General features: G+C 37.1%; 1 protein-coding gene across 7 annotated transcripts in view; it reads left to right on the top strand.

Annotated features, from left to right (window-relative positions):
* KLHL15 (kelch like family member 15) overlaps nt 1-16,128 on the top strand; it is a 28,693-nt gene extending 12,565 nt beyond the window's left edge. For 4 of the 7 annotated variants that reach the window (XM_038127870.1, XM_038127921.1, XM_038127914.1 and 1 more), the window contains 2 exons: nt 85-796; nt 9,274-10,383. In XM_038127870.1, the coding sequence (XP_037983798.1) occupies nt 92-796; nt 9,274-10,383 (1,815 nt within the window). In that variant the 5' untranslated portion in view covers nt 85-91. Of the gene's footprint in view, nt 1-84; nt 797-9,273 lie in introns of all 7 variants that reach the window. The other 3 variants (XM_038127892.1, XM_038127880.1, XM_038127860.1) reach the window with 2 other exon arrangements.
* Nucleotides 16,129-16,510: the final 382 nt, after the last annotated feature.

Below are 16,510 nucleotides of genomic sequence, written 5' to 3'. Positions count from 1 at the left end.
TTATCTGGTCAGGAAGAGCTTGTAATATGTTACTAGAAATTATGATTTATTTTTATTTTTATTTATTTTCTTTCTTCCCCCCAGGTGATTCATGGCAGGGGACGTGGAAGGGTTTAGCTCCTCCATCCATGACACCAGTGTCTCTGCAGGATTCAGAGCACTGTATGAGGAGGGATTGCTTCTTGATGTCACACTTGTCATTGAAGACCACCAGTTTCAGGCCCATAAAGCTCTGCTTGCCACCCAGAGTGATTACTTCAGGATTATGTTCACAGCAGACATGCGAGAACGAGATCAGGACAAAATCCATTTGAAAGGTCTGACAGCTACAGGCTTCAGTCATGTCCTCCAATTCATGTACTATGGAACTATTGAACTGAGTATGAACACTGTTCATGAAATCCTTCAGGCTGCCATGTATGTCCAGCTTATAGAGGTGGTAAAGTTTTGCTGCTCTTTTCTCTTAGCTAAAATCTGCTTAGAAAACTGTGCAGAAATTATGAGACTTCTGGATGATTTTGGTGTAAACATCGAAGGAGTCAGGGAAAAACTGGATTCCTTTCTGCTAGAGAATTTTGTGCCGCTCATGTCCAGACCTGACTTTCTTTCATATCTGAGCTTTGAGAAGCTCATGTCTTACTTGGATAATGATCATCTGAGCAGGTTTCCAGAGATAGAGCTGTATGAAGCTGTTCAGGCCTGGCTGCGCCATGATAGAAGACGCTGGAGACATACGGACACCATCATTCAGAACATCAGGTTTTGTTTGATGACACCATCCAGTGTGTTTGAGAAGGTTGGTGCATTTGAAAAGCAGTAGGCAGGATTCATCATTTAGCTAGGGCAGCATGCCATTAAATAGGTAAGATTCCGGAAGCTATGCAAAGGAACAAAATTATAGCATTTATTTTTCTAATAAAGAAAAGCATAGAAGGCGAACATCTAGAAGTGTTGTCTTTGGTTATTAGACAATAATACTACAGTGGCTGGAGAACAGGTATGTTTGCAGTACATGTTTATGTGTGACTTAATATGGAGAAGACCTTTTGAAATAAGGTCACTTGTGTCTAGTTTGATTTCAAACGTTCTTAACTGTTTTCCACAAGTTGCTTCTTGCTTTCCAGAGCCTTTAGACCTGCACATAATAATGTAGGGTGTACGTCATGATGATTGTTATCAATATAATCAAAAATAGTGACTGCAGATCTTATGTGGCTTAAGTACAGGGCAGATTTATTTACAAATGAAAAGCAGCATCTTCTCTTAAATCTGCAGAGTATTGCTGTTGTTGTATCTTCAGTGCTTGTGCTATTACACAGCAGTTAGAAGTAAGCCCTGATCCTGCAAAGTTATGCATACACTTGGTTGTACACAAAATATAATACAATCAAAAATTATTGATGGTGTCAAATGTAATTATTTACTTTAAATATCAGAGGACTCTTTGTAACAGGTGATCTTATAGTTAACTTTCATTGAGTGTAGTACGAGTCAAACGAGAACTTGCCTTTTCTACTCTTCTGTTGAAGAAGAGACAAAAAATGGTATCCTAGTTCTTCAGAATCTCTGAATATTTATTAACAGTAGAGCATTACAGTACTTTGTAAGCAGTTCTCTTACAGGCCAGTAACAGTGTTCAGGTTAGGAATTCCTTGATCTCTGCTGTTTTAACAATGTTAATTTTGTGTTATAAGATACAACTTCAATTTCTGTATTGTTCACCTCCTAGGCAATTAATAGGAATTCAGACCCCATGTTTTTGTTGTGCTTCTTACAAATTATTTTTCCATTTATTTTTAATTTAGTATCTAGTGAATATACAGACACAGTTGTATTGGTTTTAAGGGCCACTGGATCATCTAAGCAGGTTTAATGGTTTTAAGGGCCACTGCATCATCTAAGCAGTAATTCTTGTATTTCAGATTAGTGAATTTTTATATTTTGGGTTTTTTCATATTTTGGGTTTTTTTATATTTTGGGTTTATATTTTGGGTTTTTTCTGTGTGTGTGAATTGAGTATAGGAAGTAATAATACATAAAATATATTTATGATGCTATATTGGATTATAGACATAAATAAAATAAATACCTAAACATATTTTAGAACACTAATGTAATGTTTATATTGGGTTAAAACATTTTTGACTAGTAGGAGCTGAACTCTGCAGGATACTGTGTAGTGTCTTGCTTTAAATAGCACTTCTACCATATTATTACATCATTTAAGCTCTTCAGTAATAAAACCTACAGAATTCACAACATATTTTTTGAGGTTAATCTAATAAGGCAGGATTTGTGTGAGTCTGCTTCAGCAGTATGAGTTTTGGGGATGGAAGCTCAAGCATCAAGCTGTCTTCAGTTACATTTCTATAAATGCAAGTGAAAGTGTATGTTGGTCTTCAGCATTATATTTGGGTATAACTTCTGGAGTTGATTCTGATATCATTGGTATAAATCCTGCATACAGTGCTTCTCATGTTTTATCTTGACAGCTACCAAATGGCCCAATAGGTGCAACTTCAGGAGAGCAGTTGTTTGCAGATGCCAGGTTATGTACCTGCATGTAAAAGCTTTGTCTGCCAATACCCTCTCTGTTGATTGTATGTGGGAGCAGAGAAAAGCCAGTGCAGATTATGGAGTGAGGCAGCTCAGCAGAGGGAAGCAGAGCTAATTATGTCATTTGTTACTGCAGCTAGCAATGCGTTTGTGTTCTACCCTGGCTTGGAGAGTATGAAGTTATCCAGCAGGACAAGTGACAAAGGACAACTGCAGTTGGAGCCAGCATCAGAATATAGAACACTTTATTTTTTTAATAAAAGAGCATGTCTGTTCACTGTTCTGGCAGTAACTCAGGGAGAGCCTCTTTCTTCTCTGTGTAAAATGGGGAAATAGTGGTAAAACTCCCTTTTTTGGAGATCCACAAACAGAATCCACCCTTTTCCTGAAGCCAGCTCATAGTAAATGCATGCATGTACCAAATACAGTCTGAGGTTGACTCTTCCAGTTCACCAAACTCTGTATTTGCTGTACACGGCTGACTTGTTACTTACTTTTGTGTAATCTTTCTAATACACATTTCTCAGATGCCTGTCACTGTAGGAAATAAATAGCTTATATAACTTACCTTTGCAAGTAGTGGTAAGGATACTTTTGTCCTCTTAAACCATTCTGTCCCTCACATCATTTTTTTTGGAGAGATGTACAACTTCAAAATTAAATCAGTGAGTCTAGATTAATACCTGGAGGCTGATGTGCATTTAGAGTGCACAAGTGAAGGTACAGCATGTTTGTTTACCACAAAATGTCCTGGAAAAATGGCTTCTGAACTATGAGTAGGTGCTCCTTTTCCTCAGCCCTTAAAGTACATGCAGGTGTATGGGGAAAAAATGGAAATACAAATCAAGTAAGGATATAGGGAATAGTTAGAAAGTAAAGGCAAAGTGTTTGGGGAAAAGCACAAGTTTCACTATCCATGTTGTGCTTTCCTGTCTTTACTAAACATATCCATGGCTCTGTAAGTCTTGAGGAAGTTTGGAGATAGGAGTGCCTTTCACCTGGATCTCTGAGTTAATCTCCATGTTACTGGAGGAAACCATGTCATGATTTCCCTGAAGTATACTGTTAAACTCCATTTAGTTTCTGTCTACTACTCAAATTGAAATGTTACTTCAAAATTTCTGTCCTTAAAACCCAGAGATTTTTTATGTCCATTCTGTAAGGTTTATTATGACTAGCTCATGCTTATTAATTGCTAGCTTAAATCAAAAATTTACTAATCACTAGGTTCATCAGCTTCTGCTGTAGAGGTAGGATGAATAGCACATTATCTTTGAATATCTGCTGTCCTGTTCCTAGAAAATAGTAATTTTGAGAAGATGTCATTGAAGTTTTATGTTACTGTGACTTTACCTTTCATAAATGGGTTGGATTTTTTTTCCCATTCACCTCCATTTCTAGTAGTACATATGTATCTACTCAACTTTGTTTGCTAAAGCATAGAATAAGAAGTGTGGGTGAAGTTAGGGGCCCCTCTTATTGTAAATAGGTGCTCAATATTTTTGGGTGTTAAGATCACTGTTGATGTGAACAGGTTTGCTAGCAGTATTTGTTCTGTGCAGAGCTTCTTAATTGTGGCATATGGATTGTTGACTCCACTCTGATTTCAGAGGTTAGATTGAGTTAGACTCCAGCTTGATTTTGACAATTTCTCTTTCCAGCTTTTAAAAAGGAACAGCTGAGTAATCAATTTGAGGGCACTGTCCTTGATGCACAGAGGCTGTGCCTTTCTCTGGTTAGGCTGAAAACACTTAAGTGATTTCTGTTCTTTCAGAATAGCCCTTCAAAGCCCTTCACTGGTACTGAGCAGTTCTCACACCAGCTTATAATTGTGATTAGAATATGGCCAGAGATAAGTAGATGTGAAAATAATAAGGATCCTTGTTAGTGGAGGTGATGGATCTTCAGTTTTGATTCAGGTTAATCTCTAGTAAAATAAGTCTGGAGTTTTGTTTCAAGTAAGAATTTGGTCTTTAGAAGGGTGATAGAGATGCCATCATTGTGATTGGAAAGGTGGAGCATTGCTTCTGGACTCCTGGCAGCTGAGTTTGAGCTGCATCACACATTCACAATTGGCAGGCTTAGAAAACATAAGCACAATAAGTTGGAATCTTTAAAACAATTCTCTGTTTACATGACTAGAGATGATAAAGTGACATTATGAGCCATTGAGATTTTTCTGTGCTTTTGTTTTTGTTTGTCTTGGCAGGTTTTTTACCAGTTCTACAGAAGGAAGCAAATTAACAGCCACCCCATATAATAACATACTAAAATTTAGTTACCATTGCACAAATAATAGCTGTTTAGTTTGGGCAGTTCAAAAGAAGCTTTTCTTTCTGATTTTTAAAGCTTTTTCTTATAAACCTGAGTAACAAGAACACAAATACAGCAGTAACTGTAAATGGTTGTATGAGGAATTTTTTTTTTAAAGTCTGTATACTGAAGTCAAACGTGTTACAGAACACTTACCTTGCATTTCATTGCTCTTCCTGCAGCTGATTAATTTGCATAATTGGTTTTGGGGAGGGGAAAGTTGATGAACATAATGTGGGACACAGCTGATCTTTTGTGGAGATAACTTTTCAAATTAGAAAGTAATGGCTTAATTTTTTGTTTTACTTCTTCCTACAATGTAAATGGAGGATTCGCAGACTTCCATAGCTGCTCCAACTAGAAAAGCATGCATTCAATACAGCAGAAAAATAGGCAGTGATTAATCACTGGATTAACTTGGAAAGCCAGCACTTTTTATGGAGTGTTTCACTGGTTTCAAATGAAGAAGAGGAAATGCATTAAAGCTCAAATTTACTGCAACTGGAGGGATGCCCCATGGGGCAAGTAGAGGGATGGATGTTTTTAATTATTTTTACATCTTTTATTATGGAATAACACATTTGATTTTGCTTATCCTGTTCTCAGTCTGTGTAGCTGAAAGACTGACTGTGAACCACTATACACTGAGATAGTTCCCATTCTCCATCTCTGGAGATCTTGTGGAAACTCTTACATTAGGCTGTGTCCCAGCATAACCTCTTTAAGAGGGTTTTCTCCAGAAATTTAAAGAAAGAATTTGAAAGAATGTAAAGAATGTGAAGAAAATCACATGAGCAAAGCTTTAGCGCTTGGATTGAATTCCTTTTTTGACAGTATGACTGGAGTTGATAAGGAGGTCCAACTTAAATTGCCTTTGACACTCTTCAGCAAGATAACAGAACAGTTTAAAGAAAAACTTCAAAAATGCTTTGAAGCATTTATGTATTTTTATAAATTCAGAGTTGATGATATACTCTTTAGGAGTGCACATTTGTTTTACTTCAGGGTTCCTCACAATTGCTGTACATTTCCACCTGTTCTGCTGAAATCCCTGTGTTCTGTTTGAGTGTTGTTTATTACGGACAAATTCCTTCCAGAGCTTCTCCATTTGAACTGAACAGGAAAATTGGTCTGTTGATAAGCACTTTGATATTTGCTGATCAACTTCTTGTTGCTACTTACAGGTAGTGGCCAAGCCTACTTTTGAAAACTGAAGGCTTTCCTTCTGCATGTTTTAGACAGAAGTTCCTGCAAAAGGCCACGGGCCTTCATCTGCTGACATTCACAACTTACAGTTGTTTTAAATACCAAACCACCTAAATTTTAATGCTTCTCTTTTTTGATTATATACACAAGTAATGAATATTACTGTAAAATTACTTGAAAGTGTAGGAGGAGGGTTTTTCTTACTAGGGGCTGAACAGGGCTTTCAAATATTTCTGGAACATTTCATAATGTGTGACTGGAAGTGGGTCAAATGGCCTACATTTGCTTTGTTTTCATTCACACTAAGCAAGTGGGAGCAGTCTGTGCTTTCCTATAGGCATATCCTAACATTCATCATTTGAGCCTCGCGAGAGGTACTGCTCCTGTGTGGCAGAGGTTATGCTGGTGAAAGGTGGATGGCAAAAAACAGGGATTTTTTCCTTGACAGCCAAGTCTAGGAATGCTCCAGTTACCTTTTCTTACCAGAAGTGAGGCAGTCGATCACTCTTGTTTTGTGGGATTTTTTTTTTTTCTGCATATTGTAAGGATTGCTAGTGCTTGTGTATTTTCATGTTCAGCTCTTCAAAGTCGTGCTTGTCGAAGCTTCCCCGTGAACCTCAGTCACAGAGGGGTGTTAATAACTGGGAGTTGCATTTGCTCCATGTCTTTTTCATGTAAGGTAAGAGCTTGAGGCTGTGCTTTGACATGAGTGCCTTTGTCAAGATAAGCAGTAGTAAACTAATAGATTGATTCCCTGGTCTTGAGGGTCTCTCTCTGGAATTAGAGATCCTCCTTGTTCCCTTTGGCATGCTGTCATGGCGTGAGTTTTAGGCTGTGTGGAGGAGTACAGTGATGAGGTTGTAGGCTTATTTTAATTTCAGTTTCTGGCTGGCATTCCAGTTTCTAGCTCTAATAACAGAGTTGTAAATGCTGAGGGAGAAAGGAAAAAAAATTTCCATCTCTGCCAGGCTTTACTGATATGCTTCACATTGTAAGCGTGTTGACCCTGTTGTCTTCCATAATTGTCCAAGAAAACCTGAACTGCATATAGGTGGAAGAAAGATAATTTATATTTTTATTTAACTCCAAAGAGGATAGCTCCAGTTTGGGAATACCTGAAGTAGTCCTGCTGGTTTACAATTTGAAAGTTCCTTTTAAGGATAAAGTAGACAACCACGATTCTTTGTTATTTTAACTTCCTTTTCATTTTTTAACCTTTATATGTTACCATTTTTCTGTGCTGTGGTTCTCCCTGCCAGCATATTTTCTGTAATTTATGTTCAGTCTTTTCAGTCAGGCAAGGTATGTGGTTTATTCTACCAAATACCATATGAGCAAATCTGTCTTTGTATGATATATTACTTATTTGCAACAAGAAAATGGAGCTGTTGTTCCCAGAAGAGTTGGGCTTACTGTAGGTTTTCTCTAAGTACCATACGTGAGCAGACCTTTTTGCTCCAAAATCACTTCTGGTAAATACAGTAGAAAGAGGCTGGACATTGCTTCAAGAATAATATATATGATCTGCATGTGACCATCCTCCTTTTTTTCAAACAAAGATAAGTTGAACTTGTCAGAATAAAAGTGGAGGAAAGAAAAAGTGTAAATAAAAACATCAAGTCACCGTAACTCTTGAGCAATGCATTGCTTTACAATAGTAGGTTGATATTCGGCTTTCTTTTTGAAATCTGGTGCTTCAAACTGTCTCAAAAACTGTGCAAATTGTGTTCAATAATAGTAGTTCAAAAGATTTTTTTAAACAATCATTCTTTGACAGCAGAATGTCTTAATTACTACACAAGGAAGATATGATTACCAGATGGCTGACATAATTTTAATGGTATGTGTTTATGGAACAAGCAGCTAATTTATTCACAAGGTATAAAGAACATTAATTTCCAAATTGCTCTCCATATATGTCAAAATTCATACCGCCATCCCTGAGGCATTGTTCTTTGGGACAGGATAGGAGGAGGTGGGGTAAAAGATTCTTAAAAATAGCAGCTCCTGGTGTTAGCTTGTGATCACTTGAAATTTCAGAGTGGCCTCTGATTTTTTTTTCAAAGCATTGCTTCTTATTTGAGGCTAGTGGATACTAAAGGCTTTTAGACTATTTGAAAGCGATCCAATTTTATGTGAAAGAAGCTGGGATTTAGGATCAAATCTGACGGAGGGTTTGTGGATTTGGCAACAACTAGCAGGTTTTGATTTGTTTTGGAAGTGTGATTCAGAATGCTGTGTTACACCAGACTGTACAGGAAGAGTGAGGCCTCTGAAGAGATTCCCTTGGAGAGCTGAGGACTGCCTTGAGCTAGATTAATTAAAATGTTCAAGACAGGAATGTGTTTTGGAATGGTCTCGGGACCAGCCTCAGGCACTTGAATTGGCTTAGATAGTAGGAAGGGTCCCAGAAGGAATTCTTATTTTCCCCTGTGCCTGCAACTCCAATAAAACTGAGCAACGATGGCTTTTAGAGTGTAACTCTCACCTGGGAAGTGGCAGTTCAAACCTACCTCTGCAATTTGCCAAAAAAATTGCACAACCAAAGGATTATAGGTGGAAATGTTTCCTTCTTGTGTTCAAGGCGTGTGTTAACGTGGAGACTCACGGAGGGGAAACCGTCAGGTCGCCGTCATGATGAGTGCTTGGTGCAAGCACGTATTCTGAAGGAAGGAGTTGGGTACCTTCCCTTCCCACCCCATGGCAATTAAATAGCCCTGTGAGCAGAGCCTAGCGTTTGAGAGCTCAGGCTTAATTTATGGGAATTCAGAAAAAAAACAGACTAGAGTAGACCTTGGTAACCACAGAATGCACGTGTAGATGTCTTTGAAACCCAGGAAAATATGGAATTTTTAATTTGGGTACTTTATCGATTAAGCAGAAGATGAACAGAAGCTGTTTTCAGGAGAAGGAGTAATGATTCTTTGACTTGGGGATTTCAGTTGTGCCTAATTCCAGCATAAATTCTGCGTGTGATTATTCTGCTGAAAATGTTAGTCACTGCTCTTAATCACTAAATTGCCTTCTGGATTTTGCATAACAACACATCAGTTTAAACCTTCATGCATAAATGCAATCGCTCTCAAGATTGCTTGAATGAAACAAAGTAAAATAATCTTCTAATGACATATAGTGATTTAGGTTTTCTGGATTGTTTCTCTTGGTCAGAATTTTAATATCTTTTAAATGTATTCATAGGTAAAAACATCAGAGTTTTATCGGTACTCCCGGCAGCTGCGACATGAGGTTGACCAAGCCATGAATTATTTTCATAGCGTTCACCAGCAGCCTTTGATGGAAATGAAATCGAACAAAATTCGTTCTGCCAAACCCCAGACTGCAGTGTTTAGAGGAATGATAGGACACAGTATGGTAAACAGTAAAATTCTTCTCTTGCACAAACCGAGGGTCTGGTGGGAACTAGAGGGTCCTCAAGTACCTTTACGACCAGACTGCCTTGCCATTGTAAATAACTTCGTGTTCTTATTAGGTGGGGAAGAACTGGGGCCAGATGGTGAGTTCCATGCTTCATCCAAAGTGTTCAGATATGACCCAAGACAGAACACTTGGTTACGAATGGCAGACATGTCCGTGCCTCGTTCCGAGTTTGCTGTCGGAGTGATTGGCAGGTATGTTTATGCAGTGGCTGGCAGAACCAGGGATGAAACGTTCTACTCCACTGAACGGTATGATATTACTGAAGATAAATGGGAATTTGTGGATCCCTATCCAGTCAATAAGTACGGACATGAAGGGACTGTGCTTGGCAACAAGTTGTATATCACTGGTGGAATTACATCATCTTCAACTTCTAAGCAAGTGTGTGTATTTGATCCCAGTAAAGAAGGGACGGTAGAGCAGCGAACGCGGAGAACTCAAGTGGTCACTAACTGCTGGGAGAACAAATGCAAAATGAATTACGCGAGATGCTTTCACAAAATGATTTCTTACAATGGTAAGCTTTATGTCTTTGGTGGTGTCTGTGTGATCCTGAGAGCTTCCTTTGAATCTCAAGGATGTCCATCTACAGAGGTTTATGACCCCGATACCGATCAATGGACTATATTGGCTTCTATGCCAATAGGTAGGAGTGGTCATGGCGTAGCTGTTCTGGACAAACAGATAATGGTTCTTGGAGGCCTTTGTTACAATGGTCATTACAGTGATTCCATTCTCACTTTTGATCCAGAGGAAAACAAATGGAAAGAAGATGAATATCCAAGGATGCCGTGCAAGCTGGATGGCTTACAGGTCTGCAGCCTGCACTTCCCTGAGTATGTTCTGGAGCATGTTAGACGTTGCAGCTAAAACAGAATGAGCAACCCAGTCAAATACAAAAGAGCTATACTAATTTGTTGAAAAAAATTACAAACCAGTTGAATTCCTGCAGAGACATGTCCTTGTGTATAAGAACAATGGCCAAATGTTCAAGAGAAACAGGATGTACAGGCAGTATACTTACAAGTTTATTAGAAAAGGTGATAGTTGGTCTGACCTTGTGAAAGCTTTGGTTTTGTTTTTTTTTAATAAATTGTAATTGTAAGTATGAGAAAAAAATATATTTTTGAGTCTGCTTTTTTTTGGTAACATTTTATGTCCACAATGTGTTCTGTTTCTTTAATGGCCATTATACCACTATGATTTTGAAATAAGTTGAGATTGACAAAATATTTGTGAAAGGAAGAGAAGAAAGATGTCATTTTCATTTTTATTGAGCGTCAAAATACAGCTCATCGCCTGTACTTGGGTACAACCAGGTACAAAGTAACAAGCCAACCATTTCTGTATTTTATGTTGTCTTTTAGATGCTTTTCCTATTAACTGCAAAGTACTCTCAAATCTACTAGGTGTTTTTCTTTTCCCTTATTTACTTTGGAAAAGAATTTTAACCCTTTTGCATGACCCTTTTCCTGATTTTGTATAGTTGTACCAGTAAGTCTGCCAAAATGCAAATTACACATTTTCTACTAAATTGAAAACAAAGCATTTTTATATTCAAAACCCTATTTCTATGCTGCCTTCTATTGTCTGTGTTGTGTTTGTTGGTGAGAAAAAAAAATGTATACACACATGTGCATATACTGTAAAAACTGTATATAAATGCATCTTTTTATGTGCAGTTACAATATTATATTTTAACTAGTGCACAGATTCAGCCATATCTGTTGAATTTAGGGTATTCTTTCATGAGCTAAATAGTTCAAAGTTCTTAAGTGAAACTGGAAGCCTCATTTGGCATCAAAGTATCTTTAGTATAAACTGATTGATCCAGTAACCTTAAACTCTTTATATTGTTGCTACATAATGAACTGTTGGTTATTTGTTATTTTACAAATTATTTTTTAAAAAGTAAACTCATTTTACCTGAGTTTCTTTTTGGTTTCAATGTGCTGCCCAGTTTTCTTTTTTTCCTTGTAATTGAAAATGTCCAGAAGCAAATGCTCAGCACTGCTGTAACTCATGGTTATTTTTGGAACTGGATACTGGATATGCTACAGTTTATTGTCAATACTTTATTATACTCACACTTCAATATGAGTGCTCATTTTGAAGTGGTATATTATTATTATTATTATTATTATTATTATTATTATTATTATTATTATTATTATTATTATTATTATTATTAAATTATTAACTGTTAAGAACTACTGTGTTTGGAAAATGTGGAGTTAGGTGATTGGTTTGTTAGTACAATTTCCATTTCTTTTATAAAAACCTACACAACTATGGCTGCTGACCTTGGAATGCCTGAATAGAGATGGCTGGTCCAAGAGGGCTTTGACTATTCCATTGTGTTAACTTGCAGGTATAAACGACAGTAGATTGATAAGAATTATTTGCCAAGACATAAATAATAACAGTAACTGCATTTGGACTATCTTTGTGGATGGAAATTAGCCACTTCTGGAACCCGAAGGAGAGAGCTGGTGAAGCTGAAGGCTCACGTGCAGTTCAGATGCTGAAACGTGAGCTGCATGTTTTGTAAAATCTTATGCGGCTGTGTTTCATTTTAAGCAACAGACTTTACTTTATATGCAGCAGTGCAAAACCACTTTATTCAGCATCTGCCAGTCAGATAGAAGAGGAATGTACAGTACTCAGGGAGTTCGAGAGAATGCACTTACAAAGGGACCAAAATCACCCTAAATTTTCTATGTTAAAAATAACATCTGCTTGTGTAAATGAAATTTCAAGTAATAGAAGTTAAAAGAACGTGTAAAACTTCTCATATTGTGTTCCTGTATTTTTGTAGGAATTATGTTCTGGGTTGAAATGTGAGTATTTGGAGCTATATGGCAAGTCAGCAGATTTTTTAGGGTTTGTTTATTGTTAGAAATGATTTATTAATCGAGTATCTTCATATGTTTTAAAAGAAAGAGGGAATGTTTGCCATCATAGCTGTAGTGATAAGTTATTTACACCAGAAGGGACTGGACCAAATATTGATATTCAGCCTTCTGATGCAAACCAGTTTGCAGCTAAATTTGTCTTTTTTAATAAGAATTTAGTTTACTGAATTAGAAATCTAATTTACTTTCTTGATAGCCTAACTTAAAAAAAATGTGGCTTACACTAAAACCTCAGTTTCACTGTGAGACGTGTACACCACCCTACGTGGGGAGAGAGAAACTGACTCTGCTAGGTGCTGGCTGTGTGCTGACTGTACATAGTTCGTAGAATATTGGGGCACAAGAGAAAACTGAACAGGATGGGGGATTTTTGTTTGTTTGTTGGGGTTGGGGTTTTTTTTGTTGGTTTGTTTGGTGCTTTTGTTATTATATTTTTTGTCACCAGCTCATTTCTTAATGGGGCAGCAAGCTAATCCTATGTGAGGCAGCTGTCAAGGGCACATTCACAGAGCAGAGTAATTCACTGGATGTGCGGCCAGTGCCGGTGTGGGGAGCAGCCCTGGCTCTGCATATCTGATGTTCAGGAGTCAGATGTCTGAGAGACGCGGCCAAGACTTTATTAAAAGTAATGGTAAGGATAGGGGTGTCTCAAGTTACATTTTTGAGTCTGCATTTAAGCACCTTCTGAAGCTCTGTGCACTCAGCAACTGCCACTAAAGTCATTGGCGAGTGATGACACTTGAAAAATGAAGAACCAGATTGGTTTTGGTGCTCTGCTTTTAAGCTCATGTTTATCTTCAGGTGCCCAGTTCTGAAAGATTTGTTCAGGATTGTAGTAGGAATTGTTCTGTGAAATTATAATTGAACTGTTGGTTTCAGCTTCCCTGAAGCTATGTCTCCATTGAGAGGCTGGCTGTAACCTTTCCAGCATTAGGGATGGTTGGAATTTGCTTGGGATTAGAGTGGTGGGGATATGTGAGAATGTTCTGTCAGTTTACATATCTGCCGTGCTTTCATTGTTTCAGACCTGAAATATAAAAATTAGCTTCTCTTCTCCTTTATACTATAATGGAGCTTTTGAGACTGTTACTTGGAGGGATTTTTTTAAATTTATTTTTATGTTTGCTCCTAGTTTTTAGCTCCAGATAATTTAGTACCTTAATAGGAACAAACCTAAGATGGCTAATAAGTATTGCCTATTACTATCAAATTTTGAGCATTATGGTCAGATTAAGATGGGTTTTAAAAAACATTTAAATGCCTCTCATTTGCCAAGGAATAGCTAAGTTATGACCTTTGGTTATTAAATTTGGGGAGGTTCTCCTATTCCCGTCCCATAATGGAATACCAGCAAATCTAATGTCCCCCACATATTTAAAATTCAACATACTGCTTGCTCTGAAAAGCAAATGTACTTGCCTTTTTTTAGACAGGTGGACATAGTGAGTTACAATCTAGGAGGTTTTTTTCACATCTATAGAAAAAATGTATCAGCTTCATTTCTTAATTTAGCAACCAACTTCAGGAAGAAATTTTCTTTTCAAATGAGATAACGGACAAAAAGCACAGTGTTCCTGTAAAGGGACCGGATACTGCCAGTTCCCATTTCACATGCTCCTAGGTCTGGTTTTAGGGGACAGATTTTTTCTTATAAGAACTGCACAAAGGAAAAATAGCTCACTTTCTGCCACAAAGTGTTGGTAGTGTCATTGTGGGGAGGCATCAGCTGGCAAAAAGAAACTTTAGGTGTTTTTTTTCCCCATGAATTCAGCTGGAAGAAGGCAGACCTTGGTTTTACAGAGGTCCTGCTGTTTCAGAAAGCACTGCTACCAAGTGGCAGCGTGTGAGCTACCTGGCAACCTGCTTTTATGTTACTTTTGGAAAATGTGGATGCCCTACTTCCTGCAGTGTGATAGCAGTCCTGTTAGAACTAGCTCTGAGGGTTTGACTCGAATATTTCCCTGCTTCCTGAGCTTTGCAGCTATTGATTCTTGAGGCCCTCCTGCCTTAGAATCCCAAGTGCTCCATTTCCTCATGCCCATAATATGGTACCTACTTGTGTCAGGGATGAAGCTTCACGTGACACTCAGGAAACAAAGATAAAATTCAGCAGGTGCAAATTCAAACTGATGTGAAAAACCCCATTGCTGAACTCATGATGTCCATTCCTTAGCAAAGGGAGGGTGTAAGCATTGTGGGGACACACTAACAGCTCTTTAAAATAAACTTGTAGTTTGTGTCAGCCTGCATACATCAAAGTCTTTTTAGAAGTAGTTGCATTTGTAGAGGTATTTTGCCTTTTTAATATACTTTTTCTTAAAAAAATAAATAGTGAATTTGGCCCAGATTCTTTCAGCATTTCAGGTGTGGACTTCACATATGTGAATAGTCCAACACAAAGAAACAGAAAACTCGAAGGTACTTAAAGAAAAACATGTAAGCACATGTGTTACTAAGCCTGTGCTTAAGAGTTTATAGGGTTGGGGCCATCAAAGAAAACATCCCTCCTGCTCTCCTGCTAATAAATATATATATATATATAGGTGGTGAAGTTACTTGAATTAGCATCTGTCACACATGGCGGGGTGTACTGAAGGAGAGTGGGAAAGAACATCTGTTCTGAGTGGAAAACACATCATCTGTTTAAGCAGGGCTTGCTGGTGTCCTGTAGCTAAGATTCGGAGATTTTCATGTTTGTTAAACAACTAAAAGCTGCTTAAAAGAAATGCTAATGACTACTTTTGCATCTGTATTCTATTTTTTGAAAGTTGGTGAGTAACTTGAAAATTTTGTGTGGGTATACTTCATAAAAAATAGTTGTATATGGCAGGGGGCGGAAAAACTCGGAAAAACTAATTTGTTTTGAGCACAGCTTTCCTGTGTGTCCCTCTACTAATTTTTTTATACTTCTCTAAGTTCAATTTATGTAATCTTTTAAAAATAGCTGTCAAAAATCAATTTTAAATACCTTTGGATTAATATTAAGTTGGTAGCTAGGGGAAAATAATTTCTATTTGCAGATGGTTTTTATTTATGGCTCTGGTAGAAAAATCTTACTGTAAGTCTAGGAAATGAAGTGCTCTGTAGGACTGTAAAGTTAGCTATATTTAGGGGGGCTTTTATTACCTCAGTGGGACCCACCTAACTTTTATGTCAGTGTTGGAGCAGGTGAAGGGAAGAGTGAATTATGTTTTTATGTTAAATATTTTTCCCTATATATTGTTATTTTTGTAGATCTTTCTAAAATAAATTATTATATGCTGGAGATTGCGATTCCACTATAATATCCCACAATTCCAGTGTACAATATCAGATTGTTTGTATTGAAAAGAATGTATTTGATAAGTTAACAGGAAAAGTTATTTTCAAACTGTACTGTGTTTGTGTCTAGCTATTGGAAATACTTTTCCTATAGAAAATCGAAATTATATGTATATGTCCTTATATATACATTTGGATTACCTGTTTAATGATTACCCTAGGACTGCTATAAACTTATATAAATAATTTAAGATTTGCCTCTTTTTAACTGTTTAAAAGCATTTTTTTCTTTTTTTTTTTTGGCAGAAAGTAATTTTCCCTTGCTATGGATACAGTGTGCTCAGACTTGCATATGTGCTCTGTTTGGGTTTCAAGCTGAAAAAAATTGTATAAAATGTGTATAAAGAAAAGTGTAAATAAAATATTTTTAATCTTTAAACACTCTTGTGTAAACTTTGTAGTACTCAAAAATGTAGTGGACCTGGATTATCTTCTCCAGGGCTTCAGAGATGACTCAGTTAAGCAGCTTTTCAAAACTGTCTAGCTGCAATGTCTCTGTAACATTTTGTTAAAGTTGTTCCATCAAGTTGGATGTGCTTATATAAGCAACTTGAAGCTCTTCTCTTCAGCTGGATTTCACAGCCTCCCAGTCTTAATTGCTTAGTTTTATATATATTTATATATTTATATATATTTATAGGTATATATATTTATATATATTTGTATATATTTATATAAATAGTGTATTTATCTGTTTACTCTGCATTTCAGGCTTGAACGAATGTTGGGAGTTGGCTTGGTTGTTACATTTGTGCCCTGGT

Source organism: Motacilla alba, chromosome 1, assembly GCF_015832195.1.
Source record: "Motacilla alba alba isolate MOTALB_02 chromosome 1, Motacilla_alba_V1.0_pri, whole genome shotgun sequence".
NCBI lineage: Eukaryota > Metazoa > Chordata > Aves > Passeriformes > Motacillidae > Motacilla > Motacilla alba.
Note: the sequence above shows the minus strand (reverse complement) of the source record. Positions and strands in the feature narration are given on the sequence as shown.